The sequence below is a fragment of the Takifugu rubripes genome, chromosome 2, assembly GCF_901000725.2.
Source record: "Takifugu rubripes chromosome 2, fTakRub1.2, whole genome shotgun sequence".
In the NCBI taxonomy this organism is placed as follows: Eukaryota; Metazoa; Chordata; class Actinopteri; order Tetraodontiformes; family Tetraodontidae; genus Takifugu; species Takifugu rubripes.
Window position 1 is genome coordinate 14642597 of NC_042286.1, and position 17030 is coordinate 14659626.

The following is a 17030-nucleotide window of genomic DNA, read 5'->3' on the forward strand; positions in this document are numbered from 1 at the left end:
GCTTGATCCTTCTCATCTTTTTAAAACATCGAGCTGCGTGTTCAGTTTCAGCTGGAATTAAACTGTTAAAGTAGCCGAGCGAGGACAAACGTGCTGCTTTAATGGCTTTATTGAGCAGATGTTTGCAGCTGTGCAACAACAGGAAGTCACATCAGGAATCACAGGCAGGCCACAGATCAGCTACAAAACGTTAAATAACAAATCTACAGTTTTCACTGAGCATGTACCGTTAAATTAAGTTATGATATGGACATAAATAGTCATTAAATAAATTAATTAGAACACTTAAAGGGGGGCTCTTTGGCAAACATGCATCAAATTAAGTTTGGTCTAAAAGGTAAAATAAGGCAGGTAAAGGTGACAAAATGGGAATATTAGAAAAATTAATCACCAACTTCAAAAAATCCAGTCATATGTAAATGTTTACATGTGATTACAGCACAGGTAAAATACAACCAAATTAAACTGGACCGTTATTACAATTAGTGTTCTACCAGCATGTTAACATTAATCATGTCAATAATCAGAACATCAGGATTATGTGTAATTAAAGCCTCTGTGCAGGATTATCTGTGCAAAACAGCTTGGATTAAAATGAGGGTTCTTTTCCTTCTAAATCACCTGTTTCCCTTTAGCCAGTCAAAGAACACGACACACGACAGTGACGACATTTACATCAACACGCCATCAAGAACCTGTGACTGTAGCTCACATTTCTGGACGAACGGGTGCAGCATCACGACGAGGGGGCGGGTTAGGCATCATGCAGAATCTTCCGATCACTTTAGGAACCAACCCGGAGGCCTCGCGGCCGTCATGATCCTTCCTGGTTCTGTCAACCGGGACGTTTTTAAAGTTCTACTGATATTAACGTGGAACGAACCCAGACTGCAGAAGTGAAGCTGGAGGGTGCTGCGCCCCTCGGGACAGGCCGGTTTTAGCTCCGCAGCAGACTGTGGATCCTCTGCAGCTGGCGCTGCGGCAGAACCAGGCGGTGGACCTGCTCCTGACCGCGAGGACACGGCACCATGACTCGCCCCACCAGCACCGAGTCGGCCTGCTTCTCCTCCTTCGCCTGCGGAGACGGTGCGTCCCAACATGCTTAATTTTATTGCTCCGGCGGTGATAATGTGATATTTGACAAGAATTTGACCCGATTTTGTTCTTTCACCTTAACGAACAAGGTCGAGGGGAAGGTGGCGAAATCTGAGGAGGCTCGAGCGCCACGCTGCTGGTTCACGATGTGCTCTGCAACTTCGTCCTGCACAAGAGCATCATTTTACCACAACGGTGACGGAGGTGAGCCAGCAGGAGGCTCTGATGAGTGATTACCTTTAACCTGGCCAGGGTGTCGCTCAGCGACTGCAGCCGAGCCGTCTGTTCCAGCAGCTGGGCACTAGGTGTCACTGTAGCACAGAAACGTTTCAGGAAGCCTCACGCACGCGCTCATGAATTCCTGCTGACTCACCTGGAGACCTCCCGGTGACGTCCACCACCTTGACGTTAGCACTCATCTGCAGAAGTGTTTCCAAGAGCTGGTCGGCCTTGCGGTAGAGGGCGCTGGAGAGCACTTCAGGGTGGCCCTCCTGCCTGGAGGGGAGCTTGGGCACGTGCAGGGGAGGCAGGGAGGCGAGCTGAGCGCGCATCTTCTCAGCCTGCAGGGGAGAAGATGTTTGGATGATGATGTGCTTTTGTTTTTGGGTTCAGTTCCAGCCTTGATATCCTTCAAACCTTCAGTCTGTTGTTTTCATTCTTCAGGTGCTTGATGCAGAGTCTCTGAGCCTCAATCTGCTGAGTCAGCAGCGGCGAATCAACCACCTGGAGGCCTGAACCAGCGCCAACGCCGGACATCATGGTTGCTGGAGAACAGGTACACACCATGACCACCACTGGACCTACTGGCTGCTCTTGGCTGATGCTTAAAGTTTAACTGAGCCTGAGGCAACATTGATGAGCCTGGTGATGAGTATGATGAAGACCATGCAGGAAAATGATGCACATGCTTTACTAGATGAAGATTTAAATGTAAAAGAGTATCTGCAGGGTTCGTATTAAATTAGGACCTTTTCAGTGTCTTTAAGAACACTAGAACAAGTTAATGGATTTAAATCTTTAAGACCTGCAGATATCCTGAATTAAACATGCAGAATCATCAGCATGTGTGAATACAAGCAGGTAAGATACAAGCAGGTAAGATACCTTTTTGTTCCTCTGAAACAACAAACCAGAGACATGAAAGATGTTAAGTGAAAACCTGTCAGACACGAACTCGTCGTCGCCATGGTGACGTGCGCCCCCCTCTCACCTCCTGCTATTCCCGTCACGATGGAAGCGATTCCAGACGCGGCGCCTCCTCGGCCCTCGAGGCCCATCTTCGCCTGGCTGCTGACCCGCTGCTTCAGCTCGGCCTTCTCAGACTCCAGCTGGTCGATGTCGGCCTGCAGAGCGTCCATGGTCTCCTCGAAGTCCCTGTGGACAGGACGGCTGTAGGCGTGCGTCCACAACGTGCGTCTGTCTGAACTCTCCTCACCTCTCTTTCTTCTTCAGCAGAGTCTGAGCCTCGTCCAGTTGAATCTGGATCTTCTCAACTCGTTCGTCTGCGTCTTTGGACGAACTGTCCAGCTTCTTCTCCAGCAGGCTGAGGCGCACGTTGGCCTCGCTCAGCTCTTCCCCCTGAAGACAGGAATCCAGAATCAAACGGATCCTTCAAACTTGAATGGTTGGGCGTCACCACGCTGGCCCGACCTTGATCTTGAGCGACTTCTTCAGCTCTTTGATGACCGTCTCTCTGTCCTCCAGCTTCAGGCCGAGACCTTCAGCATCTGTGATTTCCGCCCGGAGAGCCGCCGCTCGTACTTCCACGGGTGGAGGGTTCTGATGGGCACCACAGCTTCCTGTCACAACCAGAACCTGCACCAGAAGTAGCTGCTTCTGCTTCTGGGTCTCGGTCTCTCACCTTATTTTGAGGCTTCTCGGAGTCGTACTCTCCCTCCTGCATGGCAGTGGCCATCTTGTTCATTGTTGCTATGACGATACTGCAGGACTGACGCAGGCAATCGTAGGGGTTGGCGCCCTGGGATCCATAGATCTGAAACAGGTTTCTGCCAGTTGGTCAGATGTGCTTCCAATCCATCTTTCAGATGATTTTAAAGGGCTTCTGAGTTTAGAAGAGCACATGTGCAGTTTTCCTCTACCTGCTCTCCAGCCTTAAAAGCCACATCCTCCATTTTGCCAGCTGCCAGCCCCTCCTGTTCACCCAGAGGTGACATCATCTGAGCTCCGGCTGCCCCCACCTCCTGCAGGACGGCCACCACCCAGGTGAGATGTTTCCTGCACTCGGAGAGGGTGTCCGACACCTCCGGGGAAAACGAAGACAGGTGTCAAACATCTCCGCTTCACCAAACGGGAGTTTACAAAAGTGAGGAGTCTGGTTGCCATAGTTACCTGCTGTCCAAAGCTGAGTGCTGCTGGGATGCCTGGAGCATCAGTTCCGGGCATCCTCCTGCGGATCTTCTTGCAGAACTGTCGGATGTCGCTGCAGGACGTCTCCAGGTCTTTCAGCAGCACGGCGAGGTCGGCCTTCTCCTGACCCACGTGCAGGAAGGCCCGGAGCCGCCCCACCTCCACCGCCATGCAGTCCAGGGCACTCTGGGTAAACTGCACGCAGAAAGAGCAGGCGGTGACCACGGGCGCCACCGGGAGCGAGCGGCGGCGGCGGCGGCTGACCACTCACTCTGATGTGATCGGCCAGCTGCATGGTGCAGTCCTCAGGCTGCTCTGCCAGGTGGATGCTGTAGAGGTGCTGAGGGAGGGAGGAGAGGGGCAGACGGAGTAAAACAGCCCACAAACGGCACCGGAGCTGGTCAACACTAACCTGATAGTATTTAATCGCCTTGGTCAGCGGCTCCACGTTGACGGTCTCGTCCAGCTGGTCTTTGTGCAGCAGGTCGATGAGGAAATCCAGGGAACGCTCGTGGACGCTCATCTCGGGATACAGAGCGCCGATCTTCTTGTAGACCTCCACGCTGCACTGGGTCAGAGCCCTCAACAGAAGCAAGTACTGTAAAAAGGACCGTTCACGTGCACCCAAATCAACCTGGCGTGACTTTGGCTGGGACGTACTGCTGGTATCTGTGGAGCGTGGCCTGCAGCAGACTCAGAGAGTAGACCAAACCCCCGGCGAAGCTCAGCTGCTCGCCAGCAGCTCCCCGCAGCCCCGCCCGCTCCACACAGTTCTCATGCAGGTCAAACTTCTCCTGAGCCTGTTTGCCGATCAGCTCGGCCTGCAGACGCATCGGGGCACGTCAGATCCTGCAGCTTCTGCTTCCGCCGCGGTTAAACAAAGAGCTACCTTGCAAATGAGTCTGGGGATGAGCAGCAGCACCAGGATGCAGTCGTGATCGCCGCCGTGGCGAAGGAAGGACTCCGGCATGAAGGAGGTCAGAAGGGACACGTGCCTGTTGGCCTGACCCACCTCCATCTTCCTCAGCTCCATCTCGATGGCCTGGGGAGAGCGAATCAAGGTTACGCCTACCCCTACCCCTACCCCGAGGCGTTTCCTCCATCTGACCTTGGCGTAGGCCTTCGTCTCGGCGAACTTGATCTTGAAATCAAACATCTCCGCTGGCGGCTGCTGCTGCAGCTCTGCGGACGCTTCCTGCTGACTGGTCAGCTCTCTGTTCACCTCCTGCAGCGGGAACCAAGAGGCTGAGACACGGAGGCGTGCTGCCGTCTCGGCCGCCGCCGTCTTCACGCCGTACCTGCAGGTGAGCCGTGAGCTCGCGGTATTTCTTGATGGTCTGCTGGTAATCGGCCACGGTCTCCTGCGACGCCTCCACCCGTTTCTCCGCCTCTCGGACTCTGGCAGCGCCCAGATCCAACATCTCCCTCAGCTCCAGTTCCGTCTCTCTGGCGTTCTCCTGCAGCTCATCGTTCATCTCGTTTATCGCTTCCTGAGAGATGGAGATCCTGTCACGGCTCGCGACTCCATTTCCCACCAAACCATCCAAAAAAAATCACACACCAGGTCGGTGACCGTCTCCCTCAGCTCCCGGACTTTCTCCTCCAGGTCCAGGTTCCTCTCTGTCAGCATCTCCACCATCTCCTCTGCCCCCAAGGCTGCGTCCACCTAAAGCAGAGGCGCTGGTCAGTGACCGAGGTCTCCGCCTGCTCCTGCTCCTCCCACCTGCTGGAACACTCACCTGCTCTTTCAGTTCGTCGATGGTCTTTTCTGCAGCCGCCATCTCTTCCTGCAGTTTCTCCTTCTGGCTCCTCTGAGTGTCCAGCTCCATGTTCTTCTTCTCCATCTGCTTCTGCAGCTTCACGTGTTCCTGCTTCTCTGACGCCGAGAGATCACGCATCCTGGCACAGGCGAGGGAGGCACGTTCAGGAGGAGCAAACTAAGGATCACAGGCACATCCGTGCTCGTTCCAGCCCACCTGACCAGCGCTTCCTTCAGTCTGCCGTTCTGCTCCTCCAGCTGCTTCACCTGGTAACTGGAGGCAGCACCATCTGAACCTGAGGAACCCCAGAAAAAGAGCCGCTGAGACTCGGAGGAATACCAGCTCACCATCATGCCGGTGGGCCTGGAAGTGTCCAAATAAGGTCTCAGCTTGGTTCTACCTTTCTCCTCGATCTCGTGCTTGAGGATCTCCAGGTCCATGGTGAGCTCATCCACTCTCTCCTTGAGGGAGTCGACCTCCAGCTGCAGAGACTCGGCCCGCTCCTCAGCCATCTCCTTGTCTAGCGTGGCCATTTCTATTGCGTCTGCTGTGTCTGACATCTCCTCCATGTAACGTTCCTTCGCCTCCATGGCCTCCTTGGCCTCCTACTCACAAGAAACAAGCCACATTCATTTTAAAGGCACCATTATTACATTTCCCGTGACTTCCCGCCTGTTGCTCCTCACCCTCTTGGCCTCTTTCAGATGTTTCTGAAGCTCTGCCTGCTGCTCCTGCATCTTGGTCTTCCACTCCTGCAGCTGCTCCAGCTGGATCTTGTGCTTCTCCAGCTCCTTCAGTTTGGCCTTGTCCTCTGTCCGCTTCATCTTCAGCGTCTCCAGCTTCTCCTCCAGGTCCTTCACCTGTCCGCGGAGGGCCTCCTCCTCCTGAGCAGGTGGGAGGAGAACTTTCATGATGGTTCTTCCTCAGTAAGAACTGAACGCCTGAAGCGGCTCAGGCAGAACCTTCCAAACCAGAAGTTTGCTGTTAATCCACATCAACACACAAGCGTCGCCATGGTGAGGACACGAACGAGTCAAGCCAACTACAGCTCACACCAGTTAACAGAAGGACCCACAAAGCATCAACTGCACCTGTGTTGCCATGGTGACGTCCTCCTAATGAGACAGAAAAGGGCAGCTAATGAGTGGAAATCCCTGATGTTTCCTTATCGAACAGACAACAGAGACGAACCGACCCTGAGCCGACCGGCCAAGGTCGCAGCATCGTTCGTCTCCACATCCATTTTTAAATTCCCTTTTTGGCTTTTGAAACGGTTTTGTCCCGTCGAGCTGCTCCCTCTGGGGCCAGCAGATCCATCTCCATGATTAATGATCTGGTGCAATGATTAGAAATGTGCAGAAGAACTTCTGAGGCACTTGTGAGGTCTGAAAGATCTGTGGTGGCCTCAGCTCCAGCACCAGAGTCGACATATTTATAAGAGTGTTTTTGGGCGAGTGGATTTCCAGGACCTCAGAAGATCACGCTCATTCCCAGAGCGCCTGGATGGCGGCGGCCTTTAAAAAGTGTATATTTCTACGACCTACGAGGACGCTGCCACCCCTGATTTACCTGCTGCTTGTTTTCATCAGGAATGCTGATGTGGAACACTTCCTGGGTTGTGTTGAACCCAGATGGAACCTGCAGTGACTGAGGCTGACTCTGACCTTGCTGGGGGGCGGCGGCGGAGGGTTTCCTGGTGAGTGCAGGGTTGGGATGACGGGAGCGGCCAGAGGGGTCTGAGCCGGCGTGCTGGGCTCGCTGCTGCTCATCTCCCCGGCCGAGGCCGAGGCCGAGCCAGAGGCGGCGCCCTTCCCACCGGAGGCTGCAGGACGACCAGGCTGCTGCAGACACAGGCAGAAAATGCTAATGCTAATGCTAACAAACAGCAAAGGAGACACGAATAAAGAGATCAACAAGCACCTCACATGAGCTTTGTCCTGGTTTGGAACATCAGCCAATGCTTCTACCCAACAACTTCCTTTTTTCTTAACAATATTTAATTCTGCTGAATATTCTGTTTTCCAGGTCATCTTGGGATTTTACGGCTAAAAACAAGCCCTCACACACGCACGCGGTCCAGCAGAGCAACAGGGTCACATGAAAATATCAGAAGTAATCAGCCTTGAAGGGTTTAAAGACGGGGCTCACCTTGGGCCTTCTGGCCGTGGTCTGAGGAAGAGGATGGTAAATAAAGGCAGTGGAGGAAGAAAAGAGGAAGGAAACACAGTCAGGGTCGCTGATCGGAAGCAAAAGTTCTACAGACAAAAGGAGTGAAATTAATCTACATCATTCTCAACTGACCCGGAACATAAAAGCGTCTGAAATCTGTATCACAATGGATCGTTTATCATGCAGCAGCCCGGGAACGCCATTGTTTCCCCCACTGGCCCCGCCCCCTCGTCACATGATCTAAAATAACACGCTGTGGCTGGCACCGCTGGGACCAGACAGACAACTGTCCTGTCGCCCTAAAGTTCAGACTCAGGGCCTCAAGAAAAGCTCCTCATTGCTCCTCATCCCTTCACTCATCCCTCCTCATCCCTTCACTCATCCCTCCTCATCCCTTCACTCATCCCTCCTCATCCCTTCCCTCCTCATCCCTCCTCATCCCTTCACTCATCCCTCCTCATCCCTTCCCTCCTCATCCCTTCACTCATCCCTCCTCATCCCTTCACTCATCCCTCCTCATCCCTTCACTCATCCCTCCTCATCCCTTCCCTCCTCATCCCTCCTCATCCCTTCACTCATCCCTCCTCATCCCTCCTCATCCCTTCCCTCCTCATCCCTCCTCATCCCTTCACTCATCCCTCCTCATCCCTTCACCACTGTGTGGTGACAACATGAATTAACTCAGCAGGAGTTAAATGTATCATCTGGAATTGATCATTTATAATAAAGATTTTGCCTCCCAGTTTGTTAGCTTTCATCTATATTACAACTGTTACATTAAACCTCCACCACACAGATCCATCCCATAATGCTGAAGCCCAACCCCGTTCCCTCTAATTCAGTGGGGAGAAGAGCTCCAGAAAGACCTCTTGGGGTCTCTGCAGGGTCCCGGCCGTCGTGACCAACCTTCCTCCGAGTCTGTGGCTCCATCTCCTCGATCTTTATGGGATTAGAACTGGACCCCTCAGCAGACATTAGCTAACAGCTGCACCAGAGCTAAGCTAACAGGACAGACCGTACCGGCAGCAGGGGAACATCTGCAAACATCAGCAGGACCACGAGGTTTCCTGGTGCTGCATGAAAACATCAAACCCCGGAAGACAGAACCGCCCAAAAATAAACTCCAACAGAAAGGTCGGCATGATTTAGCAAAAGAAGACGTGGAGCAGAAAGAAGCTGCAGGTGAAGTTTCCCTCCAATGAAGCAAAACTAAAACTTCCATCAATCCGAGTCGGCTCCGACAGCGGCAACATCCCAAAAGATGAGGATCAACTGGAGGTCTCTACCTTTCGAGGTGCAGGCGTCTGCCTCATCATTTTGGCAGGGAAAGAAGACGCACACACACGCACGCACGCACACACACGCACACACACACGCACACACAGAAGGCTGATAAGAGGCGGATCCACAGACAGACGAGCAGACGATCAGGCCGGGAAGCTGCGGTGGTGCAAATGGCCGAAGCGCTGTTCCCTCCCCAGGCTCGCCTCCCCCCCCAGGCTCGCCTCCCCGTCCCCGTCACTACCGCCCTCCTCCTCTCTTCGCCCGACCCTCGGCCGGCGCCTCCCTGCTCGTTCTGCTCCGGCTACGACTGTGACATCTCGTGTAGCGAGCGTCTGACCTGCTGCTGCTCACAGGCCACGCCCCCTCCCCCCCTCCCCTCCCCCCCTCCCTTCACTGATTTGCCAGCGGTCTGTTGCTGCATTACATCACTGCCCCCCCCCTCCCCCATGACCACCCAGCACAGGCAGACGGGGACAGGAGGGTGAGACTGGGTGATGTGAGACAGAAGGTTGGTTTTAGAAATGGAGCAGAAATGAGTGATGCAAGCCTTTGGTGTCTCCTAGCAACACTCCTCCTCCCTATGGGATGGAATGAGCTCATCCCATTAGAGTGAAGATCTGAACAAGGTTCTGCATTTGTTGATGGTTTTGATTTCCTGCTCGTTCTGTTTGTTTCAGTGATTGTTGGAGTTCTTTTCTCCTAAATGTCCCAACATCTGGTTCCGTGTGAAGAATCCGGATTCTCTAATGAGATTAAACCTCAAATACTTGGTGGACAAATGTTGCCACAGACAGGAAGCTGGGTCGGGTCAGACGCATCACGACACCTCTGGTGTCACCAGCAGGACAGAGAGGAGAAACGGGTCGGCTTCATCTCAGGATGAAGAGCACCAGAACCTCCAGCACCGGCACATAAAGGAGGATTTGTTCTGTGTTCTGTGGATCAGAAACCCATCATCAGCCAGGTCCAACAGCCCAATACGAGGATTATTTACTGCCACTATTGTGGCCGGAACCTGAGCAGCACCTGGAACCAGCTGACCTGCTCTCACAGGAGCCCCTGAAGCAGGTCTGGCTCAGGTCTGGCTCAGGTCTGGCTCAGTTCTGGCTCAGGTCTGGCTCAGGTCTGGCTCAGGTCTGGCTCAGTTCTGGCTCAGTTCTGTCCTCGGGGACGACTCGGCACCAGCCAAAGGCAGTTTCCCTGACTTGACTCATCAGGCACCATTGAAGATGATCACGATGATCTGATCTATCAGACGATATCGGGCCGATTACTGACGTTAAAGACGACGTTACTGGGATGTCAACATGGAGGCTGGTGCACATTGAGGCAAAGCAGAGGCGAGACACACGAGAGCAGCGGTCAGGTGACATGACGGACACAGGTGACGTGATGGACACAGGTGACATGATGAGTGATGACATGACGGACACAGGTGACATGATGAGTGATGACATGGTGGACACAGGTGACGTGACGGACACAGGTGACGTGATGAGTGATGACATGACGGACACAGGTGACATGATGAGTGATGACATGGTGGACACAGGTGACATGATGAGTGTGATGACATGATGGACACAGGTGACATGATGAGTGTGATGACATGATGGACACAGGTGACATGATGAGTGATGACATGACGGACACAGGTGACATGATGAGTGTGATGACATGATGGACACAGGTGACATGATGAGTGATGACATGATGGACACAGGTGACATGATGAGTGTGATGACATGATGGACACAGGTGACATGATGAGTGATGACATGATGGACACAGGTGACATGATGAGTGATGACATGATGGACACAGGTGACATGATGAGTGCGATGCTATGATGGACACAGGTGACACCTCCATCCAGCCACTCACAGCAGCTCAGCTAAATGAGCAACGGGGCCCAGGTGCCATGCAGCAGCAAGGCCATTCAGAGCCACAGTTGCCACGGCGACCACAACCATCAGCATAACATCAGCAGTACCAGAGAAACATGCTCCACCTTTTTGGGCTTCATTCCTCGCTGCTTGGTTGAAGGGAAGAAGGGAAGAAGGGAAGGAAATGAGGGAGGAGAGGAGGAACGGTGGATGTTAAAGGTTCGTCTGATGCATGCTGGGGGGGGGGGACCGGGGACTGGGGGGGGGGGGCACTGACCGGGGGCTCACCCAGAAACCAACATTGCACTTTCACACACACAAAATTCATCCTTCTCACACAAAAATCAAAATTAGTTGTTTTATATGAGGACGTTTGAGAGCGAGCAGCTGGGTTCAGATTCCATCATCAGCACAAAAAGAAAAAAGGGAAATATTTGCTTTACCAACAAAATGTAAACATAGTAAATGCAAAAATAGAAAAAAAACTGACGTTTAAGGGACCAAACTTCTAAATTTTGGGAAGAAGAATAAAGTTTTTCTGTTGTAGTTTTACTGTGGGCGACAGCGCCCCCTGCTGGGCGCCGGCAGGTGCGACGTGTAAAAACAGTCCCGACTTCTAAAGTGTTCAAGAATCTCTTATCAGTATAAAAGATTAGATATCCAAGTGTACAGATTATTTCTTATCCTTTAAAAGAAATGTTTTAGTCCATAAAACAATCAATTCCTGTATCACACGTTAACCAAACAAGGTAACAGCCCATAATATGCAGCACCGGCCAACTCACCAGTTTGGTCGTCTTGGACGACTCCAGGATCTCTGAGGGCATAAAAAGAGACAGTGAGGGAGCAGCTCCAGGGATCAGGGATCATTTATCTTCTGCAGGTTAAATCGGCCGAGGACACGAGTGTCAACGATGTGTAACGAGCCTAAAGGTCGTGCCCCTCGTTATGACCCTCGTTATGACCCTCATCAAGCCCCTCATTAAGCCCCTCATCAAGCCCCTCCTGTACCTCGTTTGAGAGCCTTGCCAGCGCCCGGCTCAGGGGTCTCTGGGGAGGTCGTGTCTGCTCCATCGTCGACCAGCTGGATCTGAAACAGGAGCATCCAACTAGATCAGCTGATCCTGGTGCAGGTTCCTGAAGGTTCTGACGGTCCAGTCACTGGAGGACGGACACGCCGAGTCCTCAGGACCTGAGCGGTGCCGTTTACCTGCGACTGTCGCACAAATATCCCGTGGTTCTCCTCGCAGGTGAAGTAGCGCTTGCCCTGCACGGTGCCGTCGTTCTTGCCCTTGGCCTCGTCCAGGATCACTCCCACCCACTTCCCAGAGGCGAAGAGGGTGTTGCCGATGAAGGCCACGGTGCCGCGCTGCCCCTTGCCGATCACCTCCACCGGGGAGCCCACTTTGACGGGCCGGCCGCCCCCGTCTGAGCTCATCCTGCTGCTGCCGGTCTGGGGAGGGATGACGCGGCATTTTTAATCTGAATAGTTGCTCATTTCAAAGTGAGATTTTCAATTTTCAGCTGATTCCTCTGTTAAATCCACCAACTCAAACATGATCTCATCAAAGTGCAGAAGCAGAACTCAGACCAACGGTGACTCAGCAGAACAGCCACCCGGCTCCAGCTATCAGAACCAACACGCATACTTCCAGGTCTTACAGCAGGACCAGCAGACCTATAAGGAAATGCTGGAATGTGGAGACATACAGAGTTCTTTGTTGAACATAATCTCCCAGTTAGGAGCTCCTCACACGCTTGGTGGTCTAATCACCCACAATTCCTCCTGTTTACGTCTCATCTGTCCCCACAATTATCCACAATCCTGCTTCATCCAACAGTGCTACCAGAACCTTTTCCTCCGCTCCACACGTGTGTCTCCCCAATTCCCATCGTTACTGAAATTCTAATGATCCCGACTCATAATTCATGTCCAGAGGACAGAAGCAGACGGGACTGACTCCTCCGCTCACGCTGATTCTGCTCATCTGTTAGCAATTGTTCCTCTTTGGGTCAGAATCCAGCTTCTGCTTTAGGAAACAGAACTGAAGCGTTTTGGAGGTTCTGGTGTGATGTGCTGGAAGGCGACCCAATGAGGACACACTGAATTATTCAGTCAACACAAGCCGACACCAGAGGAACAGAACAGGGAGGTTGTTTCATGCTAACAGTGGTAAAAGTGCTGATCCGAGCCGTCAGAACCGGTGCTGAGCAACGATCTGGGAGCTTTGAAGGTCCTGGTGAACCCCCTCACAGTTCCAGGGACCCAGCAAGTCCTGCCACCTTCACCGGTCGTGGGTCCGCCAGGAACCAAACGCTTCTGGAGAACCAGGCCAGCAGGTTCAAAGAGCCACATGATCAGAGGGTCCCAACACGGGGCCACGGCGAAGCCGGGGGGGGGTCGGGGCCGGGGTGGGTCGGGGCCGGGGCCGGGGCCGGGGGGGGGGTCGGGGCCGGGGCCGGGGGGGGTCGGGGCCGAACAAAGAGGTGACGAAGCAGACAGAGGAATGTGAGGCTGAGGCGGAGCAGAACCGGAGCCAGCAACAGGGCTCTGAGCAGAACCTAAAGACCACAGACATCCTCGGGACCGACCCGCACACTCACCCGGGGGTGCACGTTCCTCCTCGACTGTGACATCATCCGTCTGAGCTGCGAGCGAGCGTTACCGTGGCGAGCCAAAGAGGATGTTGTGGATGTGTTGGTGCTACCGGAGCGTCCGTCTCTCCCTCTGCAGAATCATCCCCCCCTCCCGCACCACCTCCCAGTGGGCCTGTTGGGTCCACTCAGAACTTTAAAACCTCCTCCAGTGACTCGGCAGCAGCCAGGAGACAGAAAAGAGCAGCGAGGCTCAGTCGGCCCTGAATGCATCGTCTGAGCGCTGCGCTAGAGTCAGGCAGGAGGGAGGGAGGGAGGTCCAGGCCCGCCGGAGCAGCTGGGTCCTAGCGCCCGCCGTCCCCCCCCCCCGCACGCCTGGATCTGCCTTCATTATGGGTGGTTTCTGTTGGGCCCCAAGACTGCTTTGTGTCTGATCAAAGAGCAGTTTCATGCAAAAGTCCGTCCGTCATCAGCGGAGCCGGTTTAGAGCGCGCACACAGCAGTCTACAGGGTGTGTGTGTGTGTGTGTGTGTGTGTGTGAGTGTGTGTGTGTGAGTGTGTGTGTGTGAGAGAGATATTTTCAGTTCTGTCAGGTTACTGAAGGTCCGTACGACCTGCTTTTAGGACGCGTTGGGAGTGAAACCCTCTCCTGGAACAGCTGATCGTCCCAGAGGCGTCTGACACCCGTCAGAGCCTCCGTTTTTTTTCTACGTCCTGTTAAAAATGTAGAAAAGAAAAGAAGGCGGACGGTCTAAAAAGGGCCTTGGCTGCATCTGGGGCAGGTTTCATCAGCGTCAGGGGGCGGTCAGCACTGTGCAGCTCAGCCCGGTCCGATACCGTCTCCCTGCACACAAAAGGCCCAGATGGTGCCAGAACACTGAGCTGCAGCACAGAGGCCGGATTAGCCCTCCTTTATCAGCCTTGATCACCAACCGCACGGCTGGCCTCTCCCAATTCTCCCTCCTCTGCTTCCTTTGTCGGCTCTTTTTGCAAAGAATTCCGACGCTGCAGAAGTTTGTGTGTGGAAGCTTTTTGGGATGAAGAACCAGGATCAGGAACAGGCTGGAGAGGAGGAACATGATGCACATTTCCTGTTTCTACACTAGAAAAGGGATTCGGTGAGGTGGCAGATTTTTAGTTTTAGTCCAAAAGTAGCTTTTCTAACTTTTCTAACAGAGCTCCTGAACCTTGCCTTCATATTTAGCTGGTGCCTAAAATGAACCGTGCACCAACACCGCGGCTCAAAGAATAAAACTAGCAGAGGATCCGTCTGTTCGAGTCTTGGCCTCCAACTCAGCAAGCGTGGCGCTCCTGTCGCCCGCCTCCACGCCGCTTTAGGAGCCGCTGCCTTGGTTTAGTCGGTGCAGGACCAGAACGGCTCAACTTGGACGCTGACTCCCAGCCGGATCCAAATATGGAGGAAGAAACCACAGACGTACCAACACAACAGCCACAAGTCGACGACCGAGCACCAAATTCCCTGCAGGCCGAGCAGATCACCTGTGGCCCAGCGGGGCGTCAGCACGGATACAGGTGGGTGTCTTGACCTCCGCCAGACCCCTGAGACCGACTCACCAAACCCCTGAGGTTCGATCGAACCCAGGCTAGGAACCACTGATTTAAGGGTACCGACTGGAATATAGCAGGAGAAAGGGTGTGTGTGTGTGTGTGGGGGGGGGGGGGGGCAAAGCAGAGGGCCCAAACACACAACCAGCCTGAACAACAACAACCAATGAGAGAGGAAAGTGCTTCAGCAGCAGCTACAGCAGCAGCAGCAGCTACAGCAGCAGCAGCAGCTACAGCAGCAGAAGCTACAGCAGCAGCAGCAGCTACAGCAGCAGCAGCAGCTACAGCAGCAGAAGCTACAGCAGCAGCAGCAGCTACAGCAGCAGCAGCAGCTACAGCAGCAGCAGCAGCAGCAGCTACAGCAGCAGCAGCAGCTACAGCAGCAGCAGCTACAGCAGCAGCAGCTACAGCAGCAGCAGCTACAGCAGCAGCAGCAGCTGCAGCAGCAGCAGCAGCTACAGCAGCAGCAGCTACAGCAGCAGCAGCTACAGCAGCAGCAGCTACAGCAGCAGCAGCTACAGCAGCAGCAGCAGCTACAGCAGCAGCAGCAGCTACAGCAGCAGCAGCAGCAGCTACAGCAGCAGCAGCAGCTACAGCAGCAGCAGCTACAGCAGCAGCAGCAGCTACAGCAGCAGCAGCAGCAGCAGCTGCAGCTACAGCAGCAGCAGCTGCAGCAGCTACAGCAGCAGCAGCTACAGCAGCAGCAGCTACAGCAGCAGCAGCTACAGCAGCAGCAGCAGCTACAGCAGCAGCAGCAGCTACAGCAGCAGCAGCAGCAGCTACAGCAGCAGCAGCAGCTACAGCAGCAGCAGCTACAGCAGCAGCAGCAGCTACAGCAGCAGCAGCAGCAGCAGCAGCTGCAGCTACAGCAGCAGCAGCTGCAGCAGCTACAGCAGCAGCAGCTACAGCAGCAGCAGCTACAGCAGCAGCAGCTACAGCAGCAGCAGCTACAGCAGCAGCTACAGCAGCAGCTACAGCAGCAGCAGCTACAGCAGCAGCAGCAACAGCAGCAGCTACAGCAGCAGCAGCTACATTAGCAGCAGCAGCAGCTACATTAGCAGCAGCAGCTACAGCAGCAGCAGCAGCTACATTAGCAGCAGCTACATTAGCAGCAGCAGCAGCTACATTAGCAGCAGCAGCTACAGCAGCAGCAGCAGCAGCAGCTACATTAGCAGCAGCAGCTACAGCAGCTTCAGCTCCTCAGCCTGGCCAGAAGGGAGGCTGCACCAGCAGAGGGTAGCTGCTAAACAGGAACAAAAACAAAAACAGAATTATTTTTAGATGATCCATATTTAATGTACTGCCTCCCACTCACACTGTAGTCATTAAAGAAGCAGCCGTGCAGTCAAACATAGGTGATACTTCTCTGTTCACACTGTTGGTGTTCGGACTAGACTCAAAGATAAATTACATATATAAAAAAATGACCAACTGGATAAAAATCGATCACCGATCTGTAACCGATCGGTCCTTTACCGCCATCTAGCGGTGCGAGGAAAACCTGCCGCCTCTCTGAACTGTCCTTTTAAAAAGTCCTTTTATGGCTGATGGGCAGGAGAAATCGGAGCCGAGTGCGCATCCAGGACGAAGCGAAGGTCTCTCTCCCGCTATCTAAATTAAATATGATTACATATAATTCATTCAATTTAAACCAGTGGAGATCTACTTCAATTTAATTTATGCGTCCCCACAGCCCGCACCATAACCAACGGAAGCTGATCATACAGCTGTAATATTACTTCCTGCAATAATAATATTAACAATGTATTTCAAACGTGAAAAGGTTGAATTTTTAACGACTGCCAGTGCTATAAAGCGTCCCTCCGACACCGATACACTGACACTCGGATTCCACCTGCTCACCTCATCCACTATCACCTCTTATCGTGCTAATTTAATCAGATATCATGTCGAGACAAGTGTGTGTTTGTGCTTTTAATTAAGCTTTCTCCGCCATGTGCGGTCTAGTTTTACCTTTTTGTGTCCTTATTCGCGACTCGGCTGCGTCCCTCACAGACTTCCATCCATGATGCGAAGGACCCGGTCCATGACTGAGGTGTCCGAACGGATGCCTGACCCGGTCCAGGCGACTTCCATCCATGATGCGAAGGACCCAGTCCATGACTGAGGTGTCGGAACGGATGCCTGAGCCGGTCCAGGCGACTTCCATCCATGAGGCAAAGGACCCAGTCCATGACTGAGGTGTCCGAACTGATGCCGGACCCGGTCCAGGAGACTTCCATCCATGATGATGCGGTCCATAACTGAGGTGTCCGAACTAATGCCTGACCCGGACCAGTCTACAGGG

The 17030-nt window shown here is 53.5% G+C and overlaps 1 protein-coding gene and 2 long non-coding RNA genes across 9 annotated transcripts; 2 read left to right on the plus strand and 1 right to left on the minus strand.

The window, feature by feature from the left end:
* Positions 1-91: 91 nt before the first annotated feature.
* dctn1b (dynactin 1b) lies at positions 92-14007 on the minus strand. Of its 6 annotated transcripts, none has more exons than XM_029827970.1 (32): positions 13166-14007; positions 11772-12014; positions 11573-11651; positions 11347-11378; positions 10669-10707; positions 8678-8695; positions 7371-7391; positions 6887-7063; positions 6314-6337; positions 5909-6106; positions 5623-5827; positions 5439-5517; positions 5202-5361; positions 5024-5128; positions 4761-4952; positions 4571-4687; positions 4352-4504; positions 4123-4283; positions 3875-4043; positions 3734-3802; positions 3445-3657; positions 3195-3356; positions 2957-3088; positions 2746-2874; positions 2531-2673; positions 2306-2469; positions 2200-2211; positions 1732-1859; positions 1469-1655; positions 1333-1406; positions 1172-1261; positions 92-1075 (listed from the first exon to the last, which is right to left on the minus strand). In XM_029827970.1, exons 1-32 carry the CDS (start codon positions 13199-13201, stop codon positions 938-940), a joined length of 3849 nt encoding a protein of 1282 aa, XP_029683830.1. In that variant the 5' UTR covers positions 13202-14007; the 3' UTR covers positions 92-937. The 6 variants fall into 6 exon arrangements, with proteins under 6 accessions (XP_029683830.1, XP_029683821.1, XP_029683853.1 ...); XM_029827961.1 differs by having other exon boundaries at positions 10669-10710; XM_029827993.1 differs by lacking the exon at positions 6314-6337.
* Positions 9649-10341, plus strand: LOC115247328 (uncharacterized). Of its 2 annotated transcripts, none has more exons than XR_003886388.1 (3): positions 9649-9743; positions 9788-10059; positions 10298-10341. It is a non-coding gene; the product is annotated as an uncharacterized lncRNA (long non-coding RNA). The 2 variants fall into 2 exon arrangements; XR_003886387.1 differs by lacking the exon at positions 10298-10341 and adding an exon at positions 10111-10144.
* On the plus strand, positions 14006-16857 carry LOC115247324 (uncharacterized). Its single transcript, XR_003886383.1, has 3 exons — positions 14006-14274; positions 14361-14689; positions 16739-16857. It is a non-coding gene; the product is annotated as an uncharacterized lncRNA (long non-coding RNA).
* The last annotated feature ends 173 nt before the right edge of the window (positions 16858-17030 follow it).

Bases quoted from the DNA above. Each gene is read 5' to 3' on its own strand.
- dctn1b (XM_029827961.1), bottom strand. From the start codon at position 13,201: ATGATGTCACAGTCGAGGAGGAACGTGCACCCCCGG. The intron at 4,284-4,351 runs GTAGCTCTTTGT...ATGCGTCTGCAG, and splicing joins TCCCCAGACTCATTTGCAAG to GCCGAGCTGATCGGCAAACA. The intron at 3,658-3,733 runs GTGAGTGGTCAG...TTCTGCGTGCAG, and splicing joins AGCTGGCCGATCACATCAGA to TTTACCCAGAGTGCCCTGGA.